This window comes from Solanum pennellii, chromosome 3 (assembly GCF_001406875.1).
Source record: "Solanum pennellii chromosome 3, SPENNV200".
In the NCBI taxonomy this organism is placed as follows: domain Eukaryota; kingdom Viridiplantae; phylum Streptophyta; class Magnoliopsida; order Solanales; family Solanaceae; genus Solanum; species Solanum pennellii.
This window is the reverse complement of record NC_028639.1, coordinates 5,346,095-5,358,945: the sequence shown is the minus strand read 5'-3', so window position 1 is coordinate 5,358,945 and position 12,851 is coordinate 5,346,095. Positions and strand designations below refer to the sequence as shown.

Genomic DNA, 12,851 nt, shown 5'->3' with positions numbered 1-12,851 from the left:
ACCCACAAAAAGGGTGACTTTACTCTCTTTTTAGTGTTCAACACTTGGTAAATTTTTTATTTTTTTTTTGGTCTACCAAAACACATGTGATTAGTTTACCACTTCCCGTCTCGAAAATTTGAGTTTTTGAAGTTATTACGTAGATTTTCTTTGTGAATTTATATTTAGTTTATCACTCTCGTTTTGAAATGAAAATTTGAATTTCTCAAGTTACGTGTATGTATATATATATTTTCTTTGTGAATTTGTATTTAGTTTACCACTTTCTTCTCAAAATATACGTATATTTCCTTAGTGAATTTGTATTTAGTCTAGTAAGATATTTTTGGGAATTTGAATACACTAAACAAAGTTAAAGTTTGATCATATATTTTGAATTATATTTTAAAGGTATTTTAAGATATAAAATTCAAAATCTGGTCAATCATTAGCTTAATTTGGTGCTAATTTTATTTCAAAATTATAGTCACTCGATAAATTCATTTCAAATAGGAGGTGGGATAAATAATGACAAGCTATGTGTACACATGTATTTTATTTGTGAAAAATTAATTAGGGAATTTGAATTTTTAAAAAAAGAATACACAAGAAAAGTTAAAGTTTGATCATATATTTAGAACTAGATTTTAAAAGTATTTTAAGATTTAATTCAGAAATTTGGTCAAAAATTAGCTTAATCTGGTCCTAAATTATTCTGAAATTATAGTCACTCAACGAATTCATTTCACATAGAAGGTGGCATAAATAATCACAAATTATGTGTACGCATATATTTTATCCGTAAAAATTAAATCTTTTGAGTGAAATCTTCAGAAACTAGTCAAGATTCGTTTTTGGAATTTGATTTTTTTAAAGAATGCACGAAATTGAGTTAGTATTTTACCATACATTTTGAATTACATTTTAAACTTTTTATCATAAAATTTTAAAATCCAACTCAAAACATATGATCAAATGCTAGCTTTTGGTGCTAAATTATTCCAAAGTTATAATCACTTAACGAATTCATTTCATATGGGAAGTGAGATAAAATATTATCTAGTTGTGTGCACACATATTTTATTTGAGGAAAACTTATAATTTTGTGAGTGAAAGTCCTCAAAAACTAGTCTCATAAGTCATTTTTGGGAAATTTGAAAATTTAAAGAATGCATCAAACTAAGCTTGTGGTTGACCATATATTTTGAATCAAAATTTGAAGAAACATTTTCAAATTTTGAATCAGGATGTATGATCAAACACTAGCTTAATTTTGTGCCAAATTATCTCAAAAATATGGTCACTAGATTATTTTATCCGTCTCGAAAATTAAAGTTTCTGAAGTTACGTGTACGTATTAAAAAATTTAAAAAGTTTATAAGTGAAAGCTAGTGGTTTATCATATATTTTGGATCAAATAATTTGGAAATGTATCTTCAAATTTGAAGAAACATTTTCAAATTTTGATTCAAAATGTATGATCAAACGCTAGCTTAATTTTTGTGCCAAATTATCTCAAAATTATGGTCGTTAGACTAATTTGGGGACTTAAATACACCAAACTTAGTTACTTTTGGGAATTTGAATACACTGAACTAAGTTAAAGTTTGATCATAAATTTTGAATTAGATTCTAAAAGTCTTTTATAATCTAATTCAGAAATTTGATCAAACATTAGCTAAATTTGGTGTTAAGTTATTATGAAATTATAGTCACTCGACGAATTCATTTCAAACAATAGGTATGATAAAATAAGGGCAAATGACATAAATAACATAGTTTTAGGGTTAAATGACCATTTGTCCCTTATAAGTTTCTAATGACCAAAATCCCTCAAAAACATATACAAAAACACAGATATATAGTAGGGCTGATACAATAAAAAGGTGTCGGATACATTATATATTTTTTGTCACATTATTGTATCCGCCACATTTTTTGTCACATTTTTGTATCCGCCACATTTTTTACATTTTTGTATCCGCCGCATTTTTATCACATTTTTATTTCCGCCTCATTTTTTATCACATTTTTGTATCCGACTTATTTTTACATTTTTGTATCCGTCTCATTTTTTATCACATTTTTGTATCCGCCTCATTTTTTGTCACATTTTTGTATCCGCCTCATTTTTTCACTTTTTATATCCGCCTCATTTGACTTAAAAATGAGGGATTTTAGGTATTTTTAAAACTAATAAGGGATAAGAGTAATAAGTGAACTTAAGGAAGGGATTTTTGTCATTTTTCCATAAAATAATCACAAGTTACGTGTATATGTGTGAAAAAGTTAAAATTTTGTGAGTGAAAGTTATCAAAAACTAATCTAATAAGTTGTTTTTGGGAATCTGAATATACCAAACTAAGTTAAAGTTTGATCTTATATTTTAAATTAGATTTTAAAATTCTTCTAAAATTTAATTTAGAAATTTGGTCAAACATTAACTTAATTTTGGTGCTAATCTATTTCGAAATTCGACGAATTCATTTCAAACACGAGGTGAGATAAAATAATCACAAGTTATATGTACACACAGATTCTATTTGTGAAAAAATTAAAATTGTGTGAGTGAAAGTTCTCTAGAAAGACAAAAACTAATCTCATAAGCTATTTTAGGGAATTTAATTTTTTTTAAAGAATGCATCAAACAATATATATATATGTATATGTATATATATATACATATACATATATATATATTGTTTGATGCATTCTTTAAAATTTAATTAAAATGTTTAATCAAGAGTTAGCTTTTGGTGCTAAAATATTTCAGAATTATAGTCACTTGACGAATTTGTTCCATTTGAGAAGTAAGATAAAATAATCTCAAGTTGTGTGTACACATATATTTCAATCTCGCATAACTTCTAACTTTTTGAGGAGAAGTCCTCAAAAACTAGTCTAATAAGCAAGACTTGCAAATTTGAAAATTTCAAAGAATGCATCAAACTAAGTTAGCATTTGATCATATATTTTGAATCAGATTTTGAGAATTTATCATCAAATTTGAAGATAAATTTTTGAACTCAAATTCGAAATGTATGATGAAACACTAACCTAATTTGGTGCCAAATTATCTCAAAATTATGGTCACTAGACTAATTTATCGTATATGGGAGATGACATAAAACCAAGTTGTATGTATGTATATATTTTATTCGCGAAAAAATTAAAATATTGTGAGTGAAAGACCTCAAAAACTAGTTGGAATCATTTTGAAAATTTGAAATTTTGTAAAGAATGCACCAATACTAACCTAGCGTTTGACCATATATTTTGGATAAGATTTTGAAAATTTGTTCAAAATTCCGAAATTTGATCAAATTCTCAAAATTTGATTCAATATATATAGTCAAACTCTAGGTTAGTTTGGTGCTAAACAATTATGAAATTTTGATCATTAGACTAATTTTATCTCATATGAGAGTTGGGATAAAACAATCCCCAATTGAATAGGATAAGATGAAATATTTATTAGTCAAACAAGTACCCAAATAAATAATAAAATGTCTTATTATATCCCGCGTATCTAACGACCCTTAAGGATACACTTTTTAAAAGATTTGCTCGAAACTTTTTGATTGCCTTCCATCTTGAAATCTCTTTGCTAATTATTTGTTGAACAAATAATCTATTGACGAAAGCAACAAGAAATAAGTGTGCTGCAATTGGGAATTTTTAAAGAATGCACCAAACTAAGTTAGGTTTAATCATATATTTTGGATTAGATTTTAAATTTTTAATCAAATTTCATGATCGAATATATCCAAAATTAATCACTCGGTGAATTTATTCCATATGGGTATGGGATAAAATAAGAATAAACTATCTTATTAGACATACATCACTACCATATATACTAACCTAATATATATACGCATATAATATTTTAAACTATATATTATTATAGATACCATGAAATACTCATATCCCTTAAAATTAGTTATTTGCACAATTAAACCATCCGCAATTCAAGATTTCATGTAATGAATTCTCTCTCTCATCAACCTCCATCTCTGTCTCCGTTTTCTCTCTTTCTTCCTTTTCCTCACCACGAATTCCATCATTAAACATTTTGAGTTGAAATCTGAAACAACACAAGAAGTTGAGGTTCGTGTCGATTTAATCATTTTCAATGTCATGTATTCGTGATAGATTTCAATTTGTTTTGTCTTCTAGTTTTTAAAAATTAAGGTACAACTTAGTTGTCTTAGTTTTCTTTCATAGCTAGTGATTCTCCTAATGAGAAGAATGTTTATTTACTGTTGCTTAAAAAATGACATGAAGTTTACCATTGCATTTTTCGATATTTTTAGCCGCTTAAATTTAGAAATCCAAAAACGCAATAGCTTTGACGAATAAAAAAAATATATTTATAATTTATTGCAAATGGAAAGAGGATTTATGCATTAATTATGATAAACCGTAACGAGGAAGAAGATGAGAAAGAGATTGTTTTGGATCATATATTTTTTTTACAAAAAAATAAAAGATTCATGATTGTATAACCACAATCAAAGAGGATACAGAGGTAGAATGAGGAATAGGCCTGACCTTCCTCCGTACATATTGTATTTATTAGCCTTTTAGGCTAATAAGCAAAATATTGAGCTGACACAAGTTGCAATAAAATTATTTCTTCATGGCAGATCAAAGATAATAGCACCACGGTTTCTCCTCCTGACTTGTCATCTGTCGATATTAACTAGGCCTATGATTTGTTTAGGTAAGGAGCTATAGTTCGTGTAGATACAATAGTTTCCACTCTTGACTTAGGGACGCTAGCTTGTCGGCAATCTTGTTAGCTTCCCTCATGCAGTGAGTAGTATAAATATGGTGAATGTCCAACAAAAACTTGATCTTATTGATTGTGTCTTCAATTTTTCAAGGGTTTTGCCAGTTACTCTGAATACAGTTCTAAAGTAAGAGGAATCAGTTTCCCTCATGATCACCAGTTAAGATTAACAAGAATGCGTCGACTCCCACTAGACATCTTTGCATAGAAGCTCCAAATTTAGTAGGGTTCTTCTCTCTGATAAGTTCTCTGGTGTTTGAAATGGTGATTTTTTCATTATCATTAATACTTTTTTTTTGGTGATTCGACACGTTATTGAGTTAAGATTATTATATCTATCTTTTTTAGTATATATATTTTAGTGTATATGTATCTGAATAAATATATGCATGTATGGGAGATTTGTATTTGATACATTAATGATGTATCTAATACATCATTGATCTATCCAACACGTTATTGATGTATCTGACAAATTATTGAGTTAAACTTGTATGCATCTTATTTTATCAGTGTATCTGATTAAGTGTATATGAATCTGAAAAATATATGTATGTGTAATAATAATATTTCATGAATCCGAGTTAAAAAATTTAAACTTTGTTGAATCACCAAAAAAAAGAAGTAAAAGAAGGAATGGTATATTTTGGAGGAGGTTATAATTTATTTTTTACTTCTGTGGTAGAATCAGTCGAGAGACCTAAAAGGCGATAGTTTACCGTATGACTAATGTCAATATGAATTTATAGCTCCTCAATTTGTTCATATAACATGCAATACTAAGCGACTTATAACATTATCGTCACTAAGTCAGTTATCTCTTTTATTCAGTAATTTAATGTTAGACGCACAACATGAAATCCAATGCATAATGGACATGTCTTATTTATAAAAATACCACAATTTTATAACTGAGGACACTCAATTCCGTAACGAGCACCTAACCTATAAATCATACGTTTGCATTGTTACAATTTACCATAGATGTTAAAACTCATAACAAACATCTAAGTTTTTCTTTACTTTTCTATTTCCAAGCCAAAACTTGATTTTCATCTTCAGGATTAAGATTATACATGTCAATAAAACTCCTCGACTTAGAAACACCAGTATAATATTCAAATAGACAAGGCCGAAATGCACATATACCTGATTTTGAAATCACCATTTAAGCCACCGCAATAGAAACAATAATATATTCAGTGCGATCCCACAAATAGGGCCTAGAGAGGATAGAATATGCATCGATTTATCCTAATCTTGTGAGATGGAGAAGTTTTCGATAGCCTATCTTATAAACCATCGGTAATGCGTAAAAAATTGTAAATCTATTTATTTTAGGATATTTTAAGTTTCACATTACTGAAGTTCAATTATTACAAAGTAGGAAAATGTGCAAAAATGTAAAAATTGTATACAGATTTAATAGTGATTTTAAATAGGGTACTCCTTAGAAATCATTACAATAGCCAATAAGATGTAAAACAAAAAGATCTCTAACTCATTACAATTTTATGAGTTGCAAGTGCACCATATAGGATGAATGTATCTATTTGTTCATTTTACATACGTATCTACTTGCGAACACTCAAACCTAAAGATAATAGTTACGGATTGAATCTAAAATTAAAGTCATATTTATATATTATGCCTAATAAAAACATATACTTTGCCACGCGGATTGTGTAAAAAGCAAGCCTACACAAAAATATATGTTATTTATGTTTTGATTTGATGTAAATATAGAATAAGATAAAAAAAAATATATCCCCGCTGGTCAATTTTGACTGTTTTGGTATGAAAATATATCATAATCCTAGCTAGCTAGTATATATTCTGTAACAAAAGGCTATTGCCATGATCTTGATTGTACCTACCTAATATATCTTCTTTGACAAGACCAATGAAATTTCAATTATTTTATCTTTTAATGAAGTTTCCTTTTTGTTATAGTAAAGGAACTCAGCTTCATTTATTTGTTAATATATACATTGATGGAAGGTGTATGGAAGAAACAAATTAGTTCTTATTTTAAAATAGAGAAAGAAAGGTACGCTCTCTAGAAGATTTACTCGGAGTATTTAGGTCGTTCGCTATTTTTAAAACCTCTTTGCAAATCCTTTGTTAAAAGAAAGAACGGAAACTTATGTGGTTATGTTGCTATTAGCATTTAATTAGCGTTTGACCAAACTAATTTTTAAAATTAGTCCTCGTAATATATTTTTAAAAAAATTCAAGTAAAATACATATCCAACACTTTTAAAAACACCGAATTTTAGCCGCACGATAAATTGTGGCTTATACCAACCATGTCGCTAACACTACGTTGCCACGGTCCATAAAGGGAAGAGAAAGGATGAGACAAATAAAGGAAAACTTTGCGTAAATTCACTTAGTTCGAGAATAATTACTTAGATACATTATATTTTACTAAATTTTGATGCATCCAAATATGTTCAGGTATATATATCTCAAGATATATGAGATCAAAATTAGGTATACTTTAATTCTAAATACATTGTATCCAAATAGATTTACATGTATTAGGGATATATAACAAATCTCGCTCGTCTGTCTCTCTCCATCTCACTTGCCACTCTCCTATATATCTGGTATCCTTGACACACGAGAATCACACTGCCTCTCTCCCTAATTTAGTGTATCTTGTAGCAAAAATACACGTATCTAAGTATATCTTCCTCAATATTTAATAGGTAATTCTTAATCAATGATAGGATACAAAATATTTTTAAAATATAAATAATAATAATTAACCTTTTTCCCACATGTTCCCATTATGTACATTTTAGATTCACGATTTGAAACTCGATGGATAATAATCACGCCCCTTTTCGCTTTCTTTCATTTAAATACCATACTTGGGATGGAAACCTAACCTACACATCACGTGTTCATGTGTTCAAACTCGTGACGAGCACCTACTGTACAAATCACACACTACATTCATCCCAATTACCAAAATCTGGACTAAGAACTTAACTGAGTACTGCTATTGCAAAGATACAAAGATGTCAATCAATTGAAGAAAAAAATAAAATACATACAATAAAAGCTCATATGGCTTTTAACCATTTTCGCCTGAACTTCATCTATATAGGTAGCTTCAAACACCGCATGTCTGAAGTTGATCCAAAGCAGGCAGATGTGCCCAAAGACATTAAAAGTCGATACATGTTAAATAGCGATGTCCAAATAGGTTACCCCGAGACATTTTTACAATAACCAATATTCTAAATCACAGTCCTTTCAAAGAACAAGATGCAAAAACAGAAGAATACTGGGGTCATTTCACAGAAATTGTCTCGTAAACTTGTATACATGCCATTTAACACACAAATCGCGAGCATTAGCTCAGCTAACGGAACATTACAGAATGCCAGAGCTTCAAGAAAGTAAGCTCAAGAAGAAGAAATTTTTTTCATATTATTAGCAAGTCATAGTAACACGAGATCAACTCATACAGATGACATGGTTCATGGATGAGCAACTATACATCTGTCCACGACGAGGTACATTATTTAGTGGTTAGCTAGTGGACATAAAGTATACGTCATTTTGTATATCTCAGAGTCTGAGATGGTGTTTTCATATTGAACTCCTACCTGAAACCTGGCACTGAGACAGCCACAAATCTATATGTTCAACAATCTTTTCCCTTACTTTACGAACTGCATCAGGGGAACTGCAGTTTTTAGCATCACCTGTGATATGAAAGAATTTGTCATGAAATGCATCATGGTTCATTGATTTGAAGGAAGGAACTTCACGAAGCATCATTTCTAAGACAAGTTGACGATCGATGCACACAACCATGCTGGCAAAATTTGTGACATGATAATGTGCAAATAAGCTTCTAGAGTTGGAATGCACTACAGTTAATCAGGTTGTTGTTTTTAACATGTATGGAGATCGAAAGCTATATTCGGACAATTGTCCAATTTGATGCTACCTTTGACTTATTTTTTATTTTGTGAGCGAACTTACGGTATCCAACTATTGTTGTGACTTGTGAGATTGTTCATGTACAGTTGTAAGAACAAAAGTGTGGTTGCTCTGCCATCACTACGTATGAAAAAGTTGGAGAAGTGTACCTTCCCGATCAGTAAAAACTCCGCTTGTGAAGTACTGATAGGATTAAACAAATTACAAACTAAAGAAAGAAAAGCGTATAAACTGGAACTTTGGTCATTCAGTTTTTTTCACAAGTCAAAATGCTTTACTAATCAACAGATACAGGTCAAGGTTTACAATTAGTGTATCTGGACCCCAATCACATTGTACTAGCAAACCTCTACAAATTATTAATACCGAAGGATACCTTTCAACTCTTTCAAGTATGGTAGAATGAAACAGAAGCAAGCTTTTTATGCCTCAATGCCTTAAACATTCGAATTCCTATTCCTCTTCCCCAAAATTGCCCAAAAAGACAAGACAACAAATTTAATTTAGACTCTGTTTTTGCTTCACCTTTACAAATATCTTTAACCTCAAAGTCGCGATTGCACTTAAACACGGCTTGCATCTTCTTCACACTCAATATATAAAGAGCCTGTTTGGATGGGCCCATAAGTTAGGAATGGCTTATACTCGTTATTTTGGCTTAAAAACACTTTTTTTGTCTTACCCAAACACTACAAAAGTGCTTAAACACTGTTTTGGCTAAAAGGCACCTAAAATAAGCCAATCCAAACAGGTTCAGAATATTTTTGCTCCTTCTAAGATTGCATCTCACATTGCAAACCAGTGACAACTTTCTTTGACACCTTGGTTATCCTTATTGACTTCCATGAGCCATCTTGTTCACCCCCTTTGGATAATCCTAGGTGATAGGATCTTACAGTTTCTACCATTGACATTCACAATTAATTTCACACTGTATTGCAAGTGCTATCAACGTATGCAGCAGTTCAGAGTCATAGTTGAGAACAACATAATTAGAGAGGTAAAAGAAAATAAGAATAATAATTGTAGCAGTGACCAAAGAGACCAGATTAAGAGCAAAATAAAAGAACTGCAAACAAAGAAAAGGAATAAAAGAACTGCAAATAAAAAAAAGGAATAAAAGAACTGCAAACAAAGAAAAGGAATGATGGGGGTTGAAGTAAAGAATATATATCTCCAGCATACTAGTGGATATGCCAACACAGTAACATTGAGATCTGATATATGCATACCTTCAGGTACTAAAGGAGACTGAGGGCAGCCCCGCATGTCGGTTCCATGGCCACAGTTATGGCAAGAGATTATGTAAGAAGGCACTGAAAGTCGAAAAGATATCTCAGAAACAAAAAAAAAATACGTGAAGTACAACAATTTGAAGTGAGTTCTCTAGCTCCAACAAAATGGTCACTTTCAGAAGTACTTTTAGCAGAGGTCATTCTGTTTGTGATCCGGCCTTGTGAATTCAAGTACACCCTTCTCCCAGGGAATCAAATGATAGAAAGTCACTGTACATAACCCAACCATGTTGATACTAAGATCAAGAAGCAGATAAATCAACTATCAATTGTTGCAGACAAGTTTATAGGAAAATATACGAAGTTACGATGGCAGATGAATGTTCAATAAAGATCACACCTTCCAGCCTGAATTTATAAAAGAATTGCTTTATGATAAAAAGATTTCTTGTGGATGAAGAACGGTCCATTTTATTCTTTGCATGTTTATTGGAAGGTAGCATGGTCCATTTTACTTCAACAGATCTAAAACAATGCATTAATAAAGACCATGCATCTGTCTTTGTGTACAACACTCGCCCAGTCTAATTTCACAATGGATAGATAGGCATGAAATTTCACTATTTGAGCAGCCTAACACTTACACTCTGGGGAAGAAGTCTGTTTAAAAGCATGTCGCCAGGGGTCCTGTGATCCATTGGTGAAGACAATCTTTGACCCTGGCAAAACAAAATTTTAATATAATGAAATTTGTTATTCCATAATTGTTCTGCATTTGAAACAGGATGAAAAAACAGATGTACTATTCATCCAATCAAAAATGTAAGCCAAAGGAAAATTGTGTGACAGAATATCCATATTTGAAACTAAGATAAGTCAAAGAAATGTTCTTTTCTTTGATTGAAACAGGAACGAAACCCCATCATCACATGCAAATCAAGGTAAGAGCCTAGAGGACATACACAACATATGATAGAATGAGAGGTTAAAGCAGTAAGGATCCCAAGAACTAGGTGAAAAATATCATCAAGGTCAAATTCCACCTGCGAGACATTGCATTTAATCAGATATTAAGTCCAATTTGAGAGTCATCAACCCCCAAAAGACTAGGTTTTAAAAATTTCAAAGATAAAACATACACCTTCCATTAAAGAGACTGACCATATTCTACAACAGCCACTATATCAAGTATTTATCCCCCCTTCTTTTCAGTTGGTTGAGGTTATTATTGTCTTAACTTTTACCATTGAGACAAGTAATAAACTTAAGCCAAAAGTGATGCCATCACTTTGTAAAATGATCAGGAAGTTCCATGAATGTTGGGACTATAAAAGTAATCCCAGACAACTCGATTTAGCTAATACAATGTTTATAGCAAAGCAAAACTGGAAAAGGTCACCCAACTGAATCAAATAAAACAGCACGGGTAATGAATATTCCCTTATTAAGACTTAAGTGCAAATGAGTGGACAGCAAATCTATCTTCCTTCTTTTTTCCCCTTTTAATAACTCAAGCCTATCCTATTGACAAATATAACAGTTTGGGGGAGGGGGGAGGGGGGAGAGTAGCGAGACTGTTAGAAATAACTATCAAATGATTACCAGCAATTTTGGTGCCTCCATAGTACAAGTTAGTCGCATCGACATCAGGATAGATACTGGCTCCAAAGACATTCCTGCACAGGTCCAAATGGTATCTGCACGATGAATTTATCGAAATATGAAGTCAGTCACCAGAGCCGCACCGACTAAACAAGTGGAAATAGAGCAGTTAAACAAAACAAAGAAATATTTCTTAAATACTTCCAAGAGTAAGACACGTGCCTGGTATCAACTTTAGAAGAGCGAATACTATCGTTCAAAGGTGCAACCTGAAAATATGCAACTTCTGTACAAACCTGGAACCACCACAAGCGGTCAGAAGTATCGCCATTTACAGCAGTATTCTTCAGATTTTCCTGATCGTAGGTTTTGACGCTGACCCCAAATGTCTTAACATAATAATCCTTTACATAGGTGGCATATGCATTCTGCAGATAAGAAATAGAATGAAGTGATATACAACAAAAGAAACAGAGAACTGGCGACGTCTTTCACAAAATGTATTAATTTCTAACTTTTAACATGATACAGATGGAGTTCTAAATAAATTGAAGTCCTTTTTTTTAACTGCAGAAAACAAACAAACCCAAAAGAGAATTTCCGGGAAAGCTAGCATATAACAGGATATCAACAAGGAAAATTTTGACAGAGATAACTTGAGAATTTTTGGAACTCCATCTGAATATCTACTTGTGTTATTTCCCAATATAGAAATATACACTGTCAGAACCTAATCCAAGTGCGGGTGGAAGATTGTTTTCCAATTACTTGTGTTAATCTTTTGTTTAACCACTTACTGGTTCTACAAAAATACAAAGGCATAACTGTATAAATATGGGTATCCACTCTAACAAAACTTCTGTTCCTTGTACAGAAGAATTCTCTTCATGAATATTTTGACAGGTTTCCGAAAGAAATGTGTGATGTTTATTGTTGGGTCAAGCCAGCATCTCCAAAAGTTGAGTTGCAAAGGTAGCGCCTAGTGCAAGTACTACTTTTGTCTTTGCATTGTATACAAGATCATGCTTGTGTAAACTATGAACAAGTTCTCCTTTCTACTAAAGTGAATGCTTTGTTTCACTTTAGACAAGTCAAATTTAACAATTTTTACCATTAACTAACAATTTTAATGCTCAACCTTGGAATGCTTTCACTATTTTGTAAACATCTACGTTTCATCTTTGAAAAATGGATAAATCAGTCCTGTCTTCACTTCAAATAATGATCAAGTTGGCTATTGGTAAACAAGACAAATAATTGGGGGGGGGGGGGGGGAA

At 31.4% G+C, this 12,851-nt stretch overlaps 1 protein-coding gene across 3 annotated transcripts in view; it reads right to left on the bottom strand.

Annotated features, from left to right (window-relative positions):
* Positions 1–8,054: 8,054 nt before the first annotated feature.
* LOC107015408 (probable serine protease EDA2) overlaps positions 8,055–12,851 on the bottom strand; it is a 12,057-nt gene continuing 7,260 nt past the window's right edge. The window contains exons 8-13 of one of the 3 annotated variants that reach the window (XM_015215664.2): positions 11,797–12,002; positions 11,575–11,669; positions 10,617–10,691; positions 9,970–10,053; positions 8,398–8,496; positions 8,055–8,290 (exon numbers count right to left, since the gene is read on the bottom strand). In XM_015215664.2, the coding sequence (XP_015071150.1) occupies positions 8,283–8,290; positions 8,398–8,496; positions 9,970–10,053; positions 10,617–10,691; positions 11,575–11,669; positions 11,797–12,002 (567 nt within the window). In that variant the 3' untranslated portion in view covers positions 8,055–8,282. Of the gene's footprint in view, positions 8,497–9,969; positions 10,054–10,616; positions 10,692–10,934; positions 11,016–11,574; positions 11,670–11,796; positions 12,003–12,851 lie in introns of those variants that run through there. The other 2 variants (XM_015215663.2, XR_003577485.1) reach the window with 2 other exon arrangements.